Source organism: Pseudocercospora fijiensis, assembly GCF_000340215.1.
Source record: "Pseudocercospora fijiensis CIRAD86 unplaced genomic scaffold MYCFIscaffold_6, whole genome shotgun sequence".
Classification (NCBI taxonomy): domain Eukaryota; kingdom Fungi; phylum Ascomycota; class Dothideomycetes; order Mycosphaerellales; family Mycosphaerellaceae; genus Pseudocercospora; species Pseudocercospora fijiensis.
Window position 1 is genome coordinate 1,359,077 of NW_006921537.1, and position 21,423 is coordinate 1,380,499.

The 21,423-nt window shown below is 47.5% G+C and overlaps 5 protein-coding genes across 5 annotated transcripts; 1 reads left to right on the forward strand and 4 right to left on the reverse strand.

The window, feature by feature from the left end:
• Positions 1-42: 42 nt before the first annotated feature.
• MYCFIDRAFT_176293 (uncharacterized protein) lies at positions 43-1,179 on the reverse strand (the record flags this gene model as incomplete). The annotated part of the gene is made up of 6 exons (XM_007930093.1): positions 43-678; positions 710-766; positions 798-872; positions 903-1,016; positions 1,056-1,137; positions 1,175-1,179. 6 exons carry the CDS (start codon positions 1,177-1,179, stop codon positions 43-45), a joined length of 969 nt encoding a protein of 322 aa, XP_007928284.1.
• Positions 1,180-4,264: 3,085 nt separating this feature from the next.
• On the reverse strand, positions 4,265-9,034 carry MYCFIDRAFT_176294 (uncharacterized protein; the record flags this gene model as incomplete). Its single annotated transcript, XM_007930094.1, has 10 exons — positions 4,265-4,362; positions 4,413-4,496; positions 4,538-4,774; positions 4,810-5,248; positions 5,316-6,411; positions 6,459-6,587; positions 6,621-6,815; positions 6,843-6,966; positions 6,990-8,711; positions 8,752-9,034. 10 exons carry the CDS (start codon positions 9,032-9,034, stop codon positions 4,265-4,267), a joined length of 4,407 nt encoding a protein of 1,468 aa, XP_007928285.1.
• Positions 9,035-9,527: 493 nt separating this feature from the next.
• On the reverse strand, positions 9,528-10,235 carry MYCFIDRAFT_57063 (uncharacterized protein; the record flags this gene model as incomplete). The annotated part of the gene is made up of 3 exons (XM_007929832.1): positions 9,528-10,025; positions 10,076-10,154; positions 10,206-10,235. The coding sequence occupies 3 exons, from the start codon at positions 10,233-10,235 to the stop codon at positions 9,709-9,711; spliced, it is 426 nt and encodes a 141-aa protein (XP_007928023.1). The 3' UTR covers positions 9,528-9,708.
• Positions 10,236-10,406: 171 nt separating this feature from the next.
• On the forward strand, positions 10,407-12,980 carry MYCFIDRAFT_139887 (transcription factor HOG pathway; the record flags this gene model as incomplete). The annotated part of the gene is made up of 1 exon (XM_007930095.1): positions 10,407-12,980. The coding sequence occupies one exon, from the start codon at positions 10,407-10,409 to the stop codon at positions 12,978-12,980; it is 2,574 nt and encodes an 857-aa protein (XP_007928286.1).
• A 703-nt stretch (positions 12,981-13,683) lies between these two features.
• On the reverse strand, positions 13,684-15,837 carry MYCFIDRAFT_78632 (uncharacterized protein; the record flags this gene model as incomplete). Its single annotated transcript, XM_007929906.1, has 3 exons — positions 13,684-14,406; positions 14,736-14,869; positions 15,009-15,837. The coding sequence occupies 3 exons, from the start codon at positions 15,835-15,837 to the stop codon at positions 13,684-13,686; spliced, it is 1,686 nt and encodes a 561-aa protein (XP_007928097.1).
• Between the last annotated feature and the right edge of the window lie 5,586 nt (positions 15,838-21,423).

The following is a 21,423-nucleotide window of genomic DNA, read 5'->3' on the forward strand; positions in this document are numbered from 1 at the left end:
GTTTGATTAATGATCTGAGTATATCGTGCTTCCGGTATCTCTCTATGGTGAGCGTAGTTCCGTAAGCGGCTGGGTTTCGCTAATGAATGATCGCACGAATGATAGGTGTCGGCGTCGGCGCTGAGAGGACACAAGTATAGCGCCTCGCATCGCATCGAAGCCTTGGAGGTGATCTGAGGCATTGAATCCCCCTTCGCTCGTCGATATTTTGGGAAACACGTAGTGAGTTGGAGGGTCAATTAAGTGCTTGGCCGCGAACATGATGCTGCAGTCACGGCGAGACAGAGGCTCACGCCACTTGCATGAGCAATAATGTCTCGGTCGGTGAGACCAAAGATGATACAATGGACAAAGAAGTGCTTCGAGACAAGAACGACAATGGAGACGCGTGAGATCAAGCTTTCCGCACCATACCGCTTTCGGATGCACAGCCATTTGATGCCAAGAATTGCCTTGTGCAGGCCACCTGGCAGGGTACTTTGATGGAGCGAAGAAGAATATCATTTGATTTGAGAGTACATTGATAGCTCCTCCACTCCCACTAATGCTCCCAGACATCATGGATATATTCTCCAATTGATATTCTACGAAGCTGACTAGCGTCTGAGACAATCTTCGCCGCCTCGTCATCTTCGAAGACACGGTGTGCTTCATGAAGCCTGCCTGCATTCCGCAATTCTGTATCGATGAGCCTGCCATCGTCGTGCACGAGCTGTGTATAGTCGGTCAGAGATGGGGATGGGAAGTGTGTAGTGTCATTCCATAGCTGGGCAGGAAAACGCCGACAAGCAGCGAACGCGATGGTGCTGAGCATTGAGAATATCGTGCGAGCGAAGTAGACCTATATCATCAATGTTATCTGCAGTATAAGGCTCGATGCATTGCAGTCCATTATCTTCCACGCTCTTGCATATTTCCTCGGGCGGTACACGCCTCGAGGTCGCGGTATGTGGATGGCCATTCGGGCAGCACGTTTGATGTAGGTGGAAGAGGCCAGACTGAAGGACTACTTGATTCTATTGCAGAACGAGATGTCAAGCAAGTTTGTACTTGACCACGCTAAGAGCGGGGTTGACCAAGGTCCGGTCCGATCCCACACTAGCGGCTACGGATCCGCAAAGTGGATGGTCAACTCCGCTTTTAGCGTGGTCGACCGAGCTAACCACGAGCTTACATCATTATAAGGGTAGTCTGTATTCTGCTAACAGATCTGTTTAAGCGAGGTAGGGCAATTACGTCTTTCCCGCTAAGACCCTATTTTACTATATTATCTCGCTTAATTTCCGGGCCTCGCGTATAGCCTATTCTCTGCTAATAGTACTACTAACATATATCGTCGATTAGTCGATATATTAATAAAGCCAAAGTTTATATATAGTATAGCCGTTATGTTACATTCTAAGGTATTACTATCTACGCCTACCTATTACTTATTCTCGCTGCCTCTTCCTTACTTACTTACTATCGCTATTGCTAAATAGCGACTAATATAGCGACTAATATAGGATTATCTTCTCGAGCGCGTATATATAGATATTATAGCGTAGACCTATTGCCCTATTAAACTCGATAACCTATAAATCGAGTACTTAGTACTAAGGTCGACCTACGCTATAAAATAAGCCTACTAGAAGACCTATTAGAAACAGTAACTCGCTTAGTATTAGTATAGTCGCCGCTATATCTCGAAAACGAGGTAGTATAGCATAGACAACGTATCTACGAGGCGTGTATTATAGGTCTTGTATTATAGTAGTTACCTTCTTATTAGACTACTTACTTATTCTATCTCTTGCCGCTAGTAGGTTGTCTATATTGTCCTTATCTACTATATTAATATCTTCCGTCTCTTCCTCTTCTACGCCTATAGCGCGTATATTAAAGACTGTCTCCGGTATATAGGCTATCTCGTCGGTAGCTTCCTACGGCGGCTATTATTATAGTTATAAGAACTCGTCGGCGGCTTGCTATAGCGGCTATTATTATAGTTGTAAGAACTCGTTAATAGATAGAAGTAACGATATTCTTACTGCCTTAGCGGCATAATTAGACGATAGCTAGTTTATAAAGGAACGATATTATAGCGCTAAGAGTCGCGTTCTTACCTCGTCTAACTTCTTATAGAAGTTAATTTTAACGTTCTTAAGAAGCGAGTATAGTTATAGGTAATTAGTCCGCTCGAGAGCGCCTATATTGTCGCTATTACACCGAGACAGAAGAAATACCTTATCGTCGTCCTTAATAGCTAGTATAATCGCCTATTGCTATTTATAGTAGATACTAGTCGCTTTAAGGCTACCTGCCTCTTCAAACCGCCGTACGTAGGTCTTAGTAACACCCTTACTAATAGGGTTGTTTTTAAACTCGGCATTAATCTAGATGTACTAGTAAGGTAGATAATAAGTCGCCTAGAAATAGTATATATACTCTACTAGTAGGTCGTAGATCTTGTAACGCTTAAATCGGCTCTATTATAGTATACCGAGTTTAACGTAAGCTAAAGCCTTCGAGTACTACTTAGCTAGAAGGACCTAGACTAAATATAGCAGTTGCTAGAAGACCTCTATACTACTAATAGTGCGTCGGAAGAGAGGTAATTGCTAGCTCTTATTAGCCGCCTTAATAGCTCTATTATGCTACTTCTTATTAGTCTTAATTGCGTAGACAATAATACTAGAGAGCGAGAAGTTAGCCTTAGCTACCTTCTTAACTTTAGCCTTGTATTTAGAGTGCTAGCCTTTAACGGGCCTAGTAGTGCGGTTCTATACGAAGGTTAGCAACTAGTATACCTATATAGGAAGAAACGGCTAGTTTTACCTATATAAGCAAGGGATTGTCCTGCCTTAAGTAAGTATACTATATGCTAGCGTACTAGAAACCCTATTCCTTCCTTAAATAGCTAGCTAGAGGGTCGTTATTGCCTTCTAGCAAAGCCCTCTCGGCATTAGCAAGCGCTTAAATACACTCTTTATTATTCTTAACGTTATAAAGTGCCCTTAGCAAGCACCTATAGACCTTCTTATATAGTGAATTAAGTAGAAACTTCTTCCGAATAATCTCTAACTAATAGCGTTAACAAAGCCTTAGTTAGACCTCTAGAAATACGGTTGTAATAGCCGCTTGCTCGCTAGCTAAGTCGTTAGTTACTATCTATTATAGTAACTAGCCGCTAATCTCGCTATAACCGGCCTAATAAGCTAGGTGTCGAAGACCTATAGTATACATAACACTATGCTTGCTTTCTAAGGCTATATAAGCTATAGGTCGCTATTTTAGATAGTCGTTAGGCACTATAAGGTTGCAGAGGTAGAAGCTAGTCTTATAGGTGTCGTATATGTCGTCTATTAGTATAATACGACTATATTTCCGAAGCAATTTAATGCTAGCTAGCTCGGCAAATACAAAGCCTCTTCGGAGGCTATTAGGAGTTATTATTCCGAAGCTATAGAAGTGTAGACCTAGCTTAGTAGCCTTATTATAAGCGGCCTCTAATTGGACTAGAATATTGCCTCTTATTTGCTATATAACTTGTCTCTTGTTACGGTTATAGTATAGCGAAGAACGACCTAGGTTATAGGCGTCTTAGTACGCGTTTTAGCTACTAAATAGTCGCCTACTTCTAAGTTGTCTATTTAAGGCATTACTAACACGGTTAATAACGCGTCTAGCTCTCGGAGAGTTGTTTATATTAGTCTTAATTATATTCCGGACGTATTTGTTTAACTTCCGGCTATTAAGAAGGTCTAGGTCGTATATATGTCTGCTATCGAATTAGCCTCTCGTAATATATATAGGTTCTTATCGAATACCTTCTAGCCGATATATTATTATAATAAAGGACACTTTATAGGGCGCAACTAGCTTGAATTTAGGCTTCTAACGTTATCTAATAAAGGTTTCTTCTTTAGAGGCGCTCTTGTCCTGTTTTTCCTTGCTTTTGCTCTTGCTATTACTATTGCTTTTGCCTTTACTATTACTATTACGTCGTCGTTTAATATAGCCGAAGTACTGCTTCTTAGTTGTCCGGCCTTGTATATCTAAACCCTTACCTAAACGCGATGCAATCGTACGCGAGTATATATTACTTAAAACAGCCTATATCGTTTCCTATTGCGATAGGGAAAGTTTAAATAGTTTAGTAAGGTTAAAGAACAGTTGCTAAAGTCGTTCTAGCTCCGTAATATCGTCTATTGTAGTAGTATATAGTATATTACAAAACGAGAGGTTTGGGATTTCCGCTTGCTTAGTATAGGTGTGCCAAGCTTTATCTCGAAATACGCGAAGCCCGGAAATTAAGCGAAATAATATGGGGAAACAGGGTCTTGGCGGGATCTACGTAATTACACGGGAAGCCCCACCTCGCTAATCGAGGTGTTGGCAGAATACAGACCACTATCATGAGTATGTATCACAGTTCAGATCCTCCCGTGCTCCATTCTCTCTTGCAACCCATTTGGAGCCACAAATTGCCGGCATCTGCGTATCGAGACATCCTTCTAGTCATCGGTCAGCCGTCGCATCATGCCCCGAGACAGACTATACTCTCCTGGGAGGTATTGCTGCTTCATGAATGCTCGAATAGCTCGGTCAACGGACTGCATCGCTCCATGGCCAGACTCTGCCTGGCTGGTGCGAAAGCCGACCGGAGAGAACACTGATTTGACCATGCCATCCTGCAAGTCATCCGTGTCGCATACTTCATCGTCAAGGCTGTACCGATCACACATACCCATCATTTCGGCCGAACCTTGAGCACAGCCTTCCTCGGCTTGACCTCGATCATGAAGTTCTCGTCAATCTCTCCTCGACCGTTCATCTCCAACGCGCCACTCTTGTCTTCCTCTTGACCAACAGCGCCAGCCATCTCGTCTGGCCGCCCTTCCCCTGCCTTAGCGACATCCATGCTCATCTCCTGCTCCAACTCCAACTCCAACGCCTTCGCCATCTCCTCCTCTTCTTCCGCATCTCTCCGCTTCCGTGTCGCCTCTTCCATCTTCCTGCAATACTCCTTCTCGTCAGGCTCAAGCGCACCCTCGGTCTCTCTGTACACCTTCGTGATAGCACCCTTCACAATCCTGTAAAAGTCTTCGGGTAGCACCAAATTCCTGATTGAAACGGTGAGGAATCCCGTGTGTGACACGGATACCAGAGCGCGCACTTGCCCGTCGTGCTCTCGAGTTGGTGTCAGCTCGTGTAGTTGGCCGAGCATCATTTTCGCCTCTTTGCCGTAGCAAGTTGCAGTGTAGGACTTGCTCGTTCTTAACCTCTAAATAGCCGAGTTATATAGGCTATATCCTAAGTACCTTATTATCGACGATCTTGAGTGGTGAGACGCCGAAACGAGGGACCCCGTTGCGGTCAGAGATCGGTGTGACGCCAGCGTTGGTGAGGGTGCCGTCGACACGATTGCGCAGCTCGTCGCAGTAATGCTTTGCGTTGGAATATCCAGTCGCCTCAGCCGTGATCGCGCCTGTGTTGCTTCGAGTGATTTTCAACTGCATGGTTGGTAGGCAGATCCCGAGGGCTTTGATGGTACCGAACGCAGCGATACCGCGAGCTGTGAAGCGCTTGTCGTGGTACGGAATGGGGTTCTTCTTGAGACTCTCAAGATGGACCGCCACCTCGCTCATTTCTGAAGACTTCTGGCGGTTTTTGGCGTCTTCTGCCGCGTCTGCCTCAGCTTTGGCGCGCGCAGTCTCAGCCTGGGTACGTCGGAAGGTGATGTAAGTGAGCTGGTCTTGAGTCGCCTGCTCTTGTTCAAACTGGACATCGAATACATCTGCCTCTTCGATCACACAATGAACCTCGGTCTCGCCATCAGGATGTTGGTACACTGTTGCGGTTCTTACTTCAATTGCATCGCAAAAGAACTCCACAAGCTGACCATAGGTGTACGCTTCAATCTCGGCATGTCGGCCTTGCGAAGGGATGAATGTGGACAGCGCAAATCTCGTGAACATCGCATTAGTCTCATCTATGAGCTTCTGTGGTATGCGTCCACCAATTTCGCCCTGCAGCAGATTTTTTGCGATGGTGCAGACTCGATGCTGGAAGTTCTCGGAGTGCTGTGACCCACGAACGTAGCCACCGAGCCTGCAAGTGTCTTCGCCGACATCACTCCGCTGCATCACTAATGATGCCGAGAGTGGATTGATGTTCGAGTCGGCGTAGATCTTTGAGAGAAGAGTGTATTCGTACATCGCAATGGCCCCTTCCCCTGCGGGAGTTGTTGTCTTGATTGCTGCGGCAGCTTCATTTCTGGCGCGAGCCGCCGAGGTCGCAGCCTCAATTGTGGCTCGAGTACGAGAAGTCTTCGCTCGTTTCTGTGGTCGCTGCATGTTGCGAGACCGAACGACGAAAGGATTGCATTTGGCGTGGATGCTGCACAGAAAGTTGAAGGCTTCCGAGAAGCTGCCTTAGGCATGGCCGTTTCGGGCTGTTCCGGTGATGCGCTTCACTAGCGTGGGGTTGAGTGAATGGTTTTACGCTGCTGGGTTCGCTTCATCCCGACACTTCTGCGGGAATTCATACGCCTCTGGAGGTACTCTAGTACTATTCTCTCAGTCGTAAGGGCGACGTATGGATTACTGTTTTTAGACTAGACCAAGAAGGTAGCACACACCAGGTGTTGGTGAAAGCCTGTTCGGTCATGGAGAACTCCAAATACCACAGCGAGGCCAGACACCAATATGACGCGTGCATCGCAGTACTTGCTCAGAGTGCGAAGACATAGACAGGAAGGTGATTTACTCGTACTGCGCTCCAGAAAGCACAATAGGGCCACAGAGGCGATTCGCGACGTAAACACTGTAGTACTTAGAACCAAAACAGGAAGCCGGCACAGGGAGAGGCGGAATGCAGCTCGAAATCGCTTGTCATTCGGTCCAGCTAAGTACAGATTCCAGACGCCCGAAGGAAGAAGAGACACCAGCAGCACCGCAACGACCTCTAGTCCAGAACGATTGGCTCCTTATCCGAGACACTGCCACCTAGGACTGGTGACTTGGGCCGGTACCCACCAGCCGCATCTCCATTCTGGCCACGACCATTGGCAGCTGCGGATCTCGCGCCAGGACCACGGCAGACCTCCTCGCCATACACCTCCGCAAACCAAACCTTCTTCTTGATGTAGCCATACCACATTATGATGTGATGGATGCTCTGCTCCTTCTTATCTTTTGACGTGGCTTCGCGAGCGTCGAGCACGAAACGGGCAAACTCTCGAAGAGAAGGAGCGCTGAAAGAGCCCAAATTGTTGCGCTGGATGGCCTGGACGACGGCCTTTGCGCTGGGAGTACCCGCTTTAGCCATTGAGGGGACGGTGAGGAGCGGCTCGTCCCACTTGGCGGCGTTGTTGGCGTGCACGGCGTCTTCCATGGCGGCTGCTGGGGGTAGAGAGCGCTCCGTGGGAGCTGTCTGCGGTGAAGCAGTGAGTACGGAAGCGGGCGGCGTAGAGGTCATGGTTGGCGCAGAAGCAGAAGCGACAGCGAGTGGAGTGACAGGCTTCTGCTTCGTCTCGACCTTGACCTTCTTGGCGACGTACTTCTTCTCGGCCATGGCGGCAGTGCCGTACCTATCATCGAGTTCGGAGCCATGCTCGGACAAGAAGATGTCGATGGCGCCCTCGATGTGGATTTTGGTGCCAGTGGTCGGTTGACCTTGGATTCTAAGCCAAGCTTTGAGAACTTGCAGGTCGTAGTGATCGACGTTTCCATTCTTATTGGCATGGATGACCTCCTTGTTGAATGGAATCTCCTTGGAGTTGTTCTGGAGGTCGTAGCGACGCAGATTGGCATTCTCGCTGATCTGGTATGGAGCGTAGTGCGGTGGAGGAATGAAGTTTTTGGTTTCCTGGCGACGCTTAGCGTCATTCTTCTGCCAGACTGTAGTAGGATTAGGTAGTATTGCGCCTGGTGGAGCAGGGTTGGCAATGCGGCCCTTGTAGCCAGAGAGGATGCTGTTTACTGAGGAGACGGTTCCTGGACGAACACCGAGCACATCTGGGGCAGCAAAGTAATCAGGGTTGGTGAGGCGAGGGTCCTTGTTGGTGGAAGCTGCAAAGTCCGACTTGTCTGTGGGTATAGCATTCGACATATTGGGTTGACGTGAAGTGGAAGAAGGGCCAGACTCGTGCTTGACGAGGCTTGCATTCTTAGACGAGGCGATTGACTTGGGCGGCAAAGCGAGACCGATAGGCTTCTTGACCGGCTGTACAGCGTGATTGTTGGCGTAGGAGAAGTGCTTTGGGGCTTGGCGCAAGTTGTGCAAGATCTTGTTGCACTCGCGCTGCGTTCGATTGGCTTCTTTCTGCTTGACTGCCAGCAACTTTGCTCTAGCAGCTTCGACATCAGGATCATCATCGTCGAAGAGGCCAGCGTCGAGGGCGACATCCACGTCATTTTCGTAGCCGACTTGCCGCATCAACTCCATTCGGCTACTCTCCTCGGCGGCGAGGTCATTTTCGATGATGTCGTCGGCGACGCCTTGAAAATCCTCATGGTCCAAGTCGACACCATATTGCTGAGTCTGCGTTGGTGCTTTCTTGAGAAGCGCAATTTTGCGATGCTTAGGCTGATTGGTGCCGGCCCTCGAGTCTTGGCGTTCAGCCTTGCGCTTGAGAGTGCTCTGCTCGGAGCGCTTGGAGCCGAAGTCGATAGGTCCGGAGAGAGGAGGCATAGTGAGTGAGTGGAGTCGGCGTCGGCGTCGGCGGCCTCCACTGTGTTCAGAAATCGTATTCGTGGTATCTGTCACGGGAATTTGTGTTCAGGTTCTGGTATGCTGAGCAGGTGTTTGGAGATGTCTCAGTTTGTATATGCAGAATAGCGGTCGTGTTGTCTCGAGGTTGTTGATGTCGAAGCTGAAAGAAAAGGAGAGTCTTCTGGCAGAAGTCGCGTTCAAGATGTAGTTTCGAGCGGTCGGGAAAATGAATTGACGCCACAGTCATAGAATAAGTACTAACTCTCGCCAGTGCATAGCGCAGTTGGCGCAACAATAGCAGGCAATACGGCGAACAATAGAGCGGTTGTCCGATCATATTGAATCCGTGAATGAGGAACTGTAACAATAGAGCGATTGATCGAGAATGGCAGCTATTGTTATCGCGATGTAGAGGGAGATCGAGGTGAAACAGTAGCAGAGGCTAGCAAGTTCAATATTCGCTTCCAGGTGCATGCTTATAACGAGCAACTGGGTACCGGAATGTGTCCAAATGGTCTGTATCAACCATTCGAGCTGAGGAACATGTACTCAAATGGGATGAAACGAGGCCGATGGTCCCGCAGAGTGAGCGAGCACGAGCAGCACCGAGCGGGAACATCGGCCGCCACATTCTCTTGTCGAGTTTTGTGCACCTTCGCCGCAGTCCTGAGGAGCCTCAAGCATACTGAGACCGCCTGAACAGTAAGGCATATGGCCTGATCATCTGGAAGAACGTCGTGAAGGCTAAGAATTGATTGATCAGTCACGTGACATATCGAGGCTACAAGGCTACTTACATATGCCTTCACGATCGTTATTCGAGATGTCATATCGATGTCAAGCCTGTGCAATTCCAGAGACACCTTTCTACGCCATCGGCCATGTGTCCCGTGGTCCGGCCTAAACCTGCTCTCCCCACGTCTTCTGCGGCTGGGTCTCGTTGTGATATCGGATGCTTTTTCATGCTCATTGATCGCCAAAGGCTTTTTGCTCCATACCCATTGAATCATCTCATTTCTTCTCCTCTGTTGCAGCTTTTTTACCCTTCTTTTTACTCTTGGCCTTCTTCCTATCTCTCTTCTTCAGGCTCTGCATGCCAGCCTTGCATACCTCAGCATATCTGGTGAAGAATATGTCGAGATCGTCGGGCTGCACTATGGTCGAGAGCTTGACTTTGTTCTTGTTCTTGATGCGCTCTTCCGATCGCGACTTGCCATCAGTCGCCCGGATGATGATTGGCAGTGGGTTCGGAGGATTCAGGTCCCATAGCGGGTCATCTGCGACTTTCTGGCCTAGTGGTGGACTTGACACCGATGTGTTGAATGTTACTGGCCATGTCAGAATTCATTTTTGCAGGTTTATGACTCCACCTCCATACATCTCTTCTGTGTCAGGAAGACTGAGCCGTGGCCTTTCTGTTGTGTCTTCTCGATGAGCGATGTGAGTTGGACGAAGAACTGTTTCAAATTAGATATGGGCATACAAATGCTAACTCCTATCAGCCTCACTTCGTCATTGCTTAGGTGTTCCTTAGGCATTTTGGCGATATACGTGAAATCGTCAGAACGTGGTGTCGTCGTGGTGTGTCGTTGGAATTGAGTGCGGTTCCGTCCCCCGCATGTGACGCCGATCGCCGAAATCTCCACTAAAATTTCATTAATCGTGATTTCTTCGTACTCTTTTCGCGGCAACAACATCGACATGCCACGATGAGCCGATTTCCAGGCCCAAAGCTGCCGAAACAGCTGCTGGAACAAGTTACAGACGGCCGAATAGGGAAGCGAAACCACCAGCAAGCCAGGAAAGACAGGCGGAAACAAGAACGTACACAGAAGAAGCTGGCGCGAGCGGAGCCTAGAGATCGCAATGCTACGAGGACGCGCGAGTATCAGGTGACTCCGGCGGTGAAAGCGCCTCCGCGAGTACTGGAACCGAAAGTGGTGCCGCAGAAGCCTGTTCGGAAACAAAAGGAGCAATCTCCAGCACGGGAACAAACCCCAGAATCCGAGGAGAGTGAGGGGGAGGAGGAAGTTTCCGAAGACAGCGATGACGAGGACAACGATTATGCTCGAGCTCCGGTGGTATCCAAAGCCGTAAAGGCAAAGTTGGATGAGGATGATGACGAGATCGCAAGGCTCGAGAAAAAGCTTGGCATCAAGAAGGGCAGGAAGAAGGTTGGTGACGACGAGCTAGATTGGCTAGTTGGTGGGGGCGGCTCCAGCGACGAGGATGGTGCTGCAACGCCAGGCAAGAAGAAGAGGGCGGCTCCAGAAGACGACGACTGGCTGAAGCAGAAACGACTGAAGGCCAGCCACTCGGCAACGCAGGTCCAGAAGGTTGACGCTGACACTGAACTCGCCTGCGACGAAGACGTCGAGGACAGCGCTTCCGAGTTGCTACCCAATCCGTTTTCTGACGATGAGATTTCGGAAGGCGACTTTGAGGGCTTCGAGGAAGATGATGAGGATGAGGATGGTGACGAGGAGGCAGAGGCAGAGGCACAGGTGCCCGTAACAAAAAAACGTGAAAACCCATACGTCGCGCCAGTCGCACCTTCCGCAGCCAAATACGTACCTCCTTCGCTCCGGAAAGGGACGACTTCAGATGAAGAAACGCTCAAAAAGCTGCGTCGCCAAATGCAGGGAAACCTGAATCGCCTTTCAGAAACAAACATCATTTCCATTCTCGCGAGCATTCAAGAGATATACGCAAAAAACGCTCGGCAGCATTGTACTACAGTTCTTGTGGAGTTGTTCCGAGAGCGGGTGGCCGATCCCTCAGATCCAGGCGATAATGCCCTGATCTTGTTCGCTGGCTTCGCAACAGCTCTTTACCGGGTTATCGGCACTGACTTCGCTGCGCAGCTGCTGGAGAGCCTCGTTCACGAATTTGACAGGAGTCAACGAGAGGCTGCGGAGGGCAAACAGATGATGAATATTTTGTCCTTCCTCAGTAATCTATATGTTTTACAGACGATTGGCTGCGAGATCGTCTTCGAGTATGTCAAGCTCCTGCTTGGCGATTTCACTGAGGCAAACACTGTGCTGTTGCTCAGAATCGTGAGAATAGCTGGCCAGCAGTTAAGACAAGATGACCCCTCGGCGCTGAAAGACATAGTCCTGCTCTTGAACCGGAATGTGACTGCTGCTGGCGGCGTTGAGAAGTTGAGTCAAAGGACCAGAGTCATGATCGACTTCATTCATGATCTCAAGAATAACCGGGTTAAAGCGAATCGAGGACCGGATGCCACTGCTCAAGACCACATGCAACGTATGAAGAAGACGCTCAGCACAATCAAAAACGCGAAAACGAGCGAGCCACTGCGCATTGGCTTAGCAGATATTCGAGATGCCGAGAAGAAAGGCAAGTGGTGGCTGGTAGGTGCGAGCTGGAAAGACCCTGCAAAGATGGCAAATGGCGGCAACGCTTCCACGAAGCAGGCGGGCACTGAGCCCTCGAATTCGATCGCTGACGGTCCACACGAGAGCGACGATCCAGAAGCAGGTGTTGACTTGAACGCCCTTGCCAAGGCTCAAGGCATGAACACTGATGTACGAAAAGCCATATTTGTGTCGGTCGCAGGCGCGGTCGACCCACAGCATGCACAACTTCGACTCCTGAAACTCAACCTGAAGAATAAGCAAATGCTCGAAATACCTCGGGTTATCATACACTGCGTTGGTGCAGAACCTGTGTACAACCATTTCTACACTCTGGTTGGGCTCAAATTCTGCTCAGACCGCCGCATGAAGAAAGCTTGGCAATTTGCCCTCCTCGATGTGCTTCGACGATGCGGCGAAGACTCTGCTGTTGAGGAGGACGACGATCGGCCTGCAGATGAGCTAAGTGTGAGACAAGTCTACAACATTGCAAAGCTGTACGCCACTCTGATCTCGGAGGGTCTTCTGCGCATCTCAATTCTCAAGCCAATGCGTTTCGCAACACTTCAGCCGAAGAGTCAAATCTTCGCAGAAGTCCTGATCACGACTTTGTTCGTCCTTTTGCGGAAAAGGGCCGGTAAAGAGAAGTTCGGTAGCTCAGTGGAACAAGCATTTGGTGATGCGCATTATGTGCAGGGGTTGGTCAAAGGCTTGGCCTATTTTGTCGAAACAGTGATGCCAGGATCGGAGGTACCTACCAAGAAGGAAAAGAAGGTCGTTGACGCAGGATGCGAGTACGCCAGCTCCGCGCTCCACGATGAGACCAAGCAGTCGAAAGCGATGTCCGGTGCAGATGGTGACGATAGTGATGTGGAAGGAAGCATTGAGGTAGATTGGGACTGATAGGTAGAGTCAGCAAATACCACGCTTTCCCTCACAGTCGCACGCGCGACATGGCCATTCGAATATGGAACGAGAAACTGTTTGAGCCGACACTGTGGATAAAAGTCATGTCACGAGACCTGTCGTCGGGATACCTTGCAATGCCAAGCGGCGTGGCGGACCAAAGCAACCACCAAGCAGCAGTGGAGCAGAGAGGTCGGCAGACCCTGCTTTGTACAGCAACGAGAGGTAAAAGAGTCCCAACCGCTGGATCGATCGCACCTACTCTCAGAGACATGACTTCAGCCGCCCTTCCGAGGATGAGAGGGAAGTGTCCTGAAATCGAGAATACCATTGCCCTGCATACCATGAAGTGATCAAGCACGCATGAGAAAAGCTTACGAATGCTTTGAAAAGGTTCCATTTCCAAGACTGCCTCAAAAGCGTCAAGAATGTTCTTGATCGGAAGCGAATTTCTCAATACGGCGCCGCCAGAACCACGAGTCTTGCACCTACGACGTGAGGGAGTTCGCAATTGCCAAAGAGACAGATCGCTCTGGATGCTGCTCTCTTATACAACGCCGCCCCCTGGGAGTCAAAGTTCATCGCTGCCCAGATTCTCAACCACCACAACTTTCTTCCCTCAGCCTAGAAATCCATTTTGGTACCGTACTGAAATTTTTGATGCCCACAGAGCCGATCCCTTGCTTGAGAGACTCATTCTTCAGAGGTAGTAAGTTTTCTTGTATGCAGAGTCGCGGGACTCCGCAAGCTCGCACAAGACCGCGAAGTAAGAATGCTGAAAGCCGTCTCTCTCATAATGGTCGAACTCGAGGAAAGGGCTGATGCCGCCCAAGATTGCGAATCTCTCGCCCTTGCAATCCATCCAACGAAAAGGCGATTGTAGCGCTGCAAGGATGTCTTCGAGTGGATCACCGTCGTGTTGCTTCTCCACCACCATCCTATCAACGTGTTTCTTCGCCGCAGCCAACTTCAGCTCGTGCTCAACAACGTCAATCTTGACGTCCTCAGAGTCACGAAGAAGATCTCCTTCGACGGCATTGAGTGTCCATGTGCTTGTGCCTTGCTCGTTGCTGCGTTTCGTGTACCGGAATCTTCCATACCAGCAGTCGTGTCCACCAACAGACTCATAGTCGTTGCGATATGCCATGCCTTTCTTCTTCCAGAAGGGGTCATCAGGTTCGGGATAGTCCTCCTGGGTGATGAATGGCGTTACAAAAGTGACTGCTGCAAACCCTCCTAGAACGGCAGCATCGAGTCGTCGGATTGGATATCTGAAGAATTCCGGGCTGACAATCAGAGGTGCGTTATTGCCGACCTTCTTCATGTCAACCAGAAGAGCAGTCGCTTGTGTTTTCTTGGCGTTCGTGATCTCCTCGCTCAGCTCGTCTCGGATTTGCTTACAGACCAGCTTGACGTTCGCAAGCTACTGCCAAGAAGCTGTAGCGACAGCTTGAAGGTAAACGCCGCGCTTCATCACTTCAGACGTCTCGGGCTTCAACAAGCGGTAGTGTTGGACTTTGACTTCGAGTACAGCAGGGATGAGGTAACTGTAGATCCTGTTCCGAAGCTCTCGTGGCAGCTGCGACATCAATATTTCCTTTGGAGACGTATCAGGGGACAGCGAGGCATCGGTGCCGTTCATGTTGGGCAGACTTGCCATAGTGGACTCGAGGGCGTATTACTTGGTTGACGGACAGTACGGCTGGCGCGGCGTTGCGTGTATCATCTGGGGGCTCGTTGAATTTCGAATACAGCATGTGGCGGACGGAATGTCGATCGATACTTCAATGCGAAGGTGTGGATGTAGATGAAGTTCTGCGCTGAGCGGCGCGGCGCGCAATCGAAAGCTGTTCCGAAGTTCTTGAGCACGAGCCACATAGAGGCCTCTGCGTTCAGTCACATGCTGGCAGCCGTGCTTTCACATGCATCGATGCTTGATCACATATGCAGGCTTCGATCAAAAGCTCAAAAAGCCAAGCATACCGCAGCCTCTTCTGTACTTTGGCGCTCTCATCCATGACTGACCCGACGCCCTCCCCTCCTCTTCGTCTGCATCTCGCAGCGGTATAGTAGCCGTCCTGTCGATAAGAATGTCATGCTTGATTTCGTCCTCAACGTGCACAATTGCTCCCACAATCAAGACCAAAAGCACGAATAGCTGTGGTATGACCTCCAAAACAACTCGAAATACGATCTTGCCATAGATTGGATTGAAGTCCAGGCTTGAAGAGAAGCTGCTGAAGAGCTCGCAGACATAGCGGACCGCCAAAGCCGGGAGAGATATTATGACAGCCCAGATCAGGGCCTTGCTGCTGTCACGCATGTACAGGAACGGCAGCCAGACAGTGATACCACAGAGGACCAGGAACATGGCGAATAGGACGATCGCACCGATACGTAGCAGTGTTGGAGCGTACGCAGGTGGGCTGTTTTGCGCGGCCAGAGACGCTCCTGCTGCAATCAAGGCGACGGCAATAGTGGCTCCCACGTGGAAGACGATGCCGACGACTTGCGTCCTCTTGCTGAGGCCCGACTGAGAGCTTCGGAAGAATCTTATCGTAGCGAACCACTGATGCAGAATACCAGCAGTACCGATAAGGAGTGGTGAAAGGCCGACAGAGGCCAGGAGCGGTCCGATGTAGCTATACTCGCCATCCGGTCCAGCAGCAGCAACGATGGCGTTGCCGGCTATTTGCAGTCCCGTGTACAGACCGAGGCAGATCCAGGCTCGCAAGGCAGATCGACCTTGGGTGTAGAAGATGTACGCAATGGGTAGAAGTGCAAGCGCGTAGTATGCCAACTCCAACTCCGCGCAGGCCAGCTGCCAGTCGCTGTGAGTCCTCGGGAGCGACATTATCGATCGAGGAAGGTGGTTGTAGGGAGTCATCAGATCGATGAGGATGCCAGAATTACCATATACTTACTGTACAGAATTTTGACTTCCGTCTTCATGCTTGAAGGATGCAGATGTAGTCTCAGGTGCACAGACCGCCTTAGCACGCTATTCCCCTTCGGGGGCGATGCCGTAGGCAGTCTGAGGAAGCATCTAGGGGTTCTAGTGGATAGATCTTAGCTATATAATGAATATTATTAAAACAGCTGAAAATGGGTGTTTCTAGGAAGTCTGGCGTTATCTGATAGAGTGTCTAGTAAGTAGAATAGCGGAAAAGTGCCTCTCTATAGTAGAAATTAATACTAAAGGCATAAGGGGGTGCTAGGGCATCTAGTGATTAAATTTGAGTAGAGAGTAGCATATTTCCAAGAAAACAACGCTTTTTAGAAGCCTAGAGGGCTCTTAGATAGATTAGAAGTATGCAGTCTAAGCTAGAAAGTTAAGAAATCAAATACTAGAAGCATGCACTCTAAGCTAGAAAACTAAGAAATCAAACATTATAAACTCTAGAACAGCAAACCTAGAAGCCCTAGATGTATGCAGAAACCCCTAACCTTGCTAGACGCTAATTAGTCGCTCTTAGTGCTGCCGTATATCGCTATTATATCGCTAGAACTGTTACGCTAATAGTCTAGCTTATTAGCATCTTCTCTAGACTAATCTAGCTTACACTACTTAATAAGGGCTAAGCAGTCCTAAGAAGCTTTATTAAAAGCATACTTAAGGCGTCTAAGGACTCTAGAGCTACTATTGTCTAAATTAATAGCTATAGGAACTATTATTATTAAAGTGCGCTCCTTCTAGTAGTTAACTAAGGAGTCTAGTAGGTTAATAAAACCTATCTCCCTCGGATAGAGAGCAGGTACTAGATCTACTAGGCTCGCTAGACGCGGCAGATCGCGCACGCGATTAAGGTTAGCAGAGGAGACAGTATCTAATATACTAGATATATTAAAGGGCGCGACTAGCGCCCTTACAGACCTCCCCTCCTGCTTAGTCTTAGAGTTATGCTTGCGGCTGCTTAGAGCCGTATATTTAACCTTCGAGGCGCCGAAGACGGTAGAATTAGAGCATCTAGTAATACTACCTAGGTTTACGCAGTTTAGATAGCCGCGCTTCTAGACAAAGTCTATCTCCTCCTTATCGTCGCTAGGCTCCTTAGCTATCCGGATATAAGGGCACTCGATAAAGAGATTATTCTTCGGCTCTATCTTAGTGCCGTAGGCTATATAGCGGGCTTTAGGCGTTGTCTAGTCTTGTAAGCAGAGATCGCCCGTAGGATCTGCCGTAGGCACATAGTAGCCCTAGTAGTAGTACATTACTAGACAAGCTAGACGGTAGACTAAGGTATAGGTCTTAAAGGCAGTACCCTACCTAGAGACGAAGATTCTAGTATATATAGTAGAGCGAGGCTTGATCTTGTAGTTTTTATCTAATATCTAACAGACGTTAGCGATCGTTAGATTTAGCTTTAGGCCGTTCGGACTATTCTTCGGAAGTGTAGCATTTAGCGCCTTAACGGCCTAAATGCTAACCTAGCGGGTTCGACAGCCCTACTAGGCTCTAATCTAGCGCTTACAGAACTCGTAGTGCTCGTCCTTATCGTTAAAGCTAACGGTCGCCTTACTAAACTAGTCGTTCTAGATAGTGTCGAAGAGCCGCCGCTAGTTCTTATCTTTTATCCTACCGCTATAGTCTAGATTAGGTAGATAGGCTAGCTTAACTAGAGGGACGTATAGGGCAGCTAGAGCAGCTAAAGAAGAGGAAGCCTTCGGAGGCATAGTAACAACTTGCTAGTAATAGATTAGCTTATCTCTAAAAAAGTTAAAGTAGACTAGGCCGTTAGATAGCCCTTTAGGTAGCTTAAACTTACGAATAGAAGTAGAGATACTTTAAAAACTTAAAGTCTTAAAGAAGTGTTAGGTACTAGCGCGACTAGAGCGCTGCTAAAGCTTCTAAAGTGGCTATAACAGTATAGAGGCTAGAGGGACAGTCTAAAAAGGTATCTAAGAAGGCTAATAGTAACTAACTATGCTAAAGGTTAGTTAGTAGTAGTAGAAAGAAGAGAGGGTTAATAATCGAATTTGAGGTTCCTTAAGAACACTAGAAGTGTACCTAACCGCCTAACCGGTAAGGGCAGCTGCTAGGTAGCGGCGGCGGCGTAAAGGGGTAGTATAACGTATCTAGGTAAGCTTCGCGCTATTAGATAGGTTAGGCGGCGGTGCACGTACGCGCCTAATTAAAACCGGTAAGGGGACAAGTAAAGGAGCTAGCGGAAGGCGCTAGTAACGATCTGAAGGCAATCTAAGCTTACGGAGAGCGCTAGCGGCGATAAGATAATGCCTAGATTTGCTAGACAATAGCAGGGTATTCGCCCCGAGAGGAGCAGGTTATTAGGGAATAATTATTAAAAGTCTAGAGCTTTAGATAAATAACTAAAAGCTCCCCGTTAAACCCGGTTCTTCTAAGGACTCTCCTTCTAGTTTACGTAGTTCTAGCTCTTTATCTCGATCGAGATCGCTTCTATCGTTTGCTAGGCCTATTAGACCGGGTATAAGATCAGTCTCTATAAAGCGCTCTAGACTAGGGTTATCTAGAGGATCTAGGAGGGCACCTTCGATATTATAAAGTGCCTAATCGGGCCTAACAAGTCTTTCCCGCTGCTAGACGACGTTCTCGTTAAATCTATCTAATCTAGATACGCTATTAACCTCCTTTATAAGATTCGTAACGCTAGTTGTAATCAAATCTATAGCGTAGAAAGGAAATTCCTAATATTCTAGAACCTAGAGCCTAGTCTAGAGCGTCTCCTAATGCAGGATATTTGCTAGATCGTAGATTTCTTCTATCGCCTTTCGTAAGGCGTGTTTCGTATCCGTTCTCTTACTAAACCCAGCCTCTATCTAGTTACGCAGATAGCTAGTAAAATTGGCTAGAAGGGCACATTCTTCTAGATTCTGCTCGATGCTAAATGCTCTATTTCGCCTAGAATTTAGCAGATTCTTTAGAAACAAGTTCAGCTGTTCGTTAGCTCGATTAATCTTAAACTAGCTGTCTTCTCTCCCTACAAAATTGACTAACCTATTAGCTAGGATTGCCCTCTAAAGCTGCTAATCTGCTGCTAGACCGTCTAATAACTACTTTATTTATAGCATAATAAAAGCGTAGTTTTTGTGTGATCTAGCGTAGAAGATAAGGATACAGCGGTCGATAACCCGCCTAAGAAGGCCAATATTAGCGTACTTAATAGCATAGCACAGTAGTTAATATATCTTAGCAACCTAGATAAACCTAATGTTCGTCTAGCGCTCCTTATTACCTCGTAGATCCGGGCGCTATATAGGCTTCCTCTTCTTCTTCTTCTCTAGCTTGTCGGACGTATATCTAATAGGCTGCTAGCAGTACTTCGCTTTAGCTAGGTCTTCTACGGGATCGGTCGTCTAGGAGGTCTAGGCGGCCTTAGAAAACGCTAGTTTATATATCTTATCGACTAGGCGAAGGAAGGATTCTACGTTATATTGGCCTAGAAGCTTACTAACTTCCTCTCTAGAGGCATTCTAGACACCTAGGATCTTATATAGGAATGCTAGTATTCGAGCCGTAAAGCTATCTATTGCTAGACGCTCTAGATGGCTATATAGTAGCTAAAATAAAGGGCAGATCTTCCTTTCTATTAATTTGCGGTATATAGAAAGTATAGACTTGCTCTCCGTACTATCTAGTCTATTAAAGTTATTACAGATAGCCTATATTAGACACATTTTCAGATAGAATAGTCCTAGTATTAGTAGTAGCTATATTAACTTATCGAATTCGTCGTCGTTCTGTATAGCGTCTTTCCGGAAAACTCGTACGTTCTAAATAGATTTCTAATCGCTATAAACTAATCTAACGTATCTAGATTAGTTGTATAGTAGAATATTATATCCTTTATTAAGCGAGCGGTAGTAAAGAATTTCAGCACTCTTAGCCGCTTTAGTCTACCTAGTACGTATGTCTATAGCTCCTCTACTATTCCTAGCTAGAATTTCTGTATAGCCTCCGGCTTCCTTAGCTTCTCTAGCTTGCCTAGCCTACCTTTCCTCTAGTGCTCTACTATACCTAGCCTTCGAAGCTTTAGATCCTCTAGCCTACCTAGCCTTAGGTCTCTAAGCTCCTCCCTCCCTAATAGCTTAACTTTCGGCTACTCGGCTACTCCTAGCTCTAGGCGGTATAGATACTTTAGCTGCTATAGCTCTTACTCGCTCTTTTTTTTTAACTTGCTTAGTTATACTCTTTAGATGTAGCTAGCTTTCTAGAATATGCTCTAGAACCCTATATGTTCCGTTATGCGATCCCTCGTTTTTAAATATTAGCTATAAAGACGTATAAATAGACTTCTAGGGCTTTAGTCGATCGATAGCGGGCATCTAGGGGAATTCCGGTACTTTAGACTAATCTAGATCCTCGTTATAAAGCTTATATATCCTCGCAACCGCTTCCTAGTAGACTCTAGCAATGCTAGAGGCAATAAAGTGCTTCGAGATCTTTATAGCAGTATCGTCGTATTTGTTTCTATCTATACCGAGAATATAGTATAGCTAGAGCTTCTAGTCCTCGTATAGTATATCTATAGATAAGCTAGATCGCGGCATTTTAATAGATTTGAATAGTTTTCTAGTCGTAAAGTGCATTAGATTGTCTTTCTAACTATATCTATACTCTCTAGATCGCATATAAGCGTCGTAGTTGTTAAACACGATATAATAGCTCGGGTCCTAGCTAAACTAGGTAATCTAGCGCTTTGCGAGATTATGCAGCTTCTTATTTATAGTATAAATCGTCTATAGAAGTGCGCAGATCCCTAGACCTGCTAGTGTGCTTAAGATACGACGTTTCGTACCCTGCGACTAGAGATATATACTAATCTAGTACGGCATTGCATTCGCAGATCGCGTACTAACGTGTCTAGCGAGCGTAGACGTAAGTATAACTATCTTCCTATTAATTATCCGCGCCGATGCTATCTAACGTGCCTAGAGGATTCTACGGAAGAATCTGTTTATCTAGGGCGTATAGCACTCTATAGCCTTCTATATATACCGATAGTTTAGATCTTTAGATAGCGTATCGCAGTTCTAGTAGCTAAATTCCTACTAGTAGTGTTAAACGGCGTCTATAATCGTCTAAGTAGGTACTAGCTCGCCTACCTTCGTTTAGTTACTTAGCAACCGCATTTCTTTCCTTAGAGTGCTCTAATAGAGCTAGGTTCTATCTGAAATCTACGCCGCTACTCGTTTTACTACTTCTAGGTCCTATAGAATATTCGCTAACTTCCTCGCTCTTATAGACGCTATCTCCGCTTACTAGGAGAGATCCGGGGTCTTTTCTATATAGATATACTATTTAATAAAGTCTAATATTAACAGATTTATCCGAGAAGCCTGCCTAACGACCTCGTCTACCTTCTAGCGAAGCGATCGACTAACGATCTCTCTATTTTTCCTAGTTTTGCTAGCATATCGATAGACCTGTGTCTAGCCTAGTCTAGCGGCGTTTGCGGTCGAT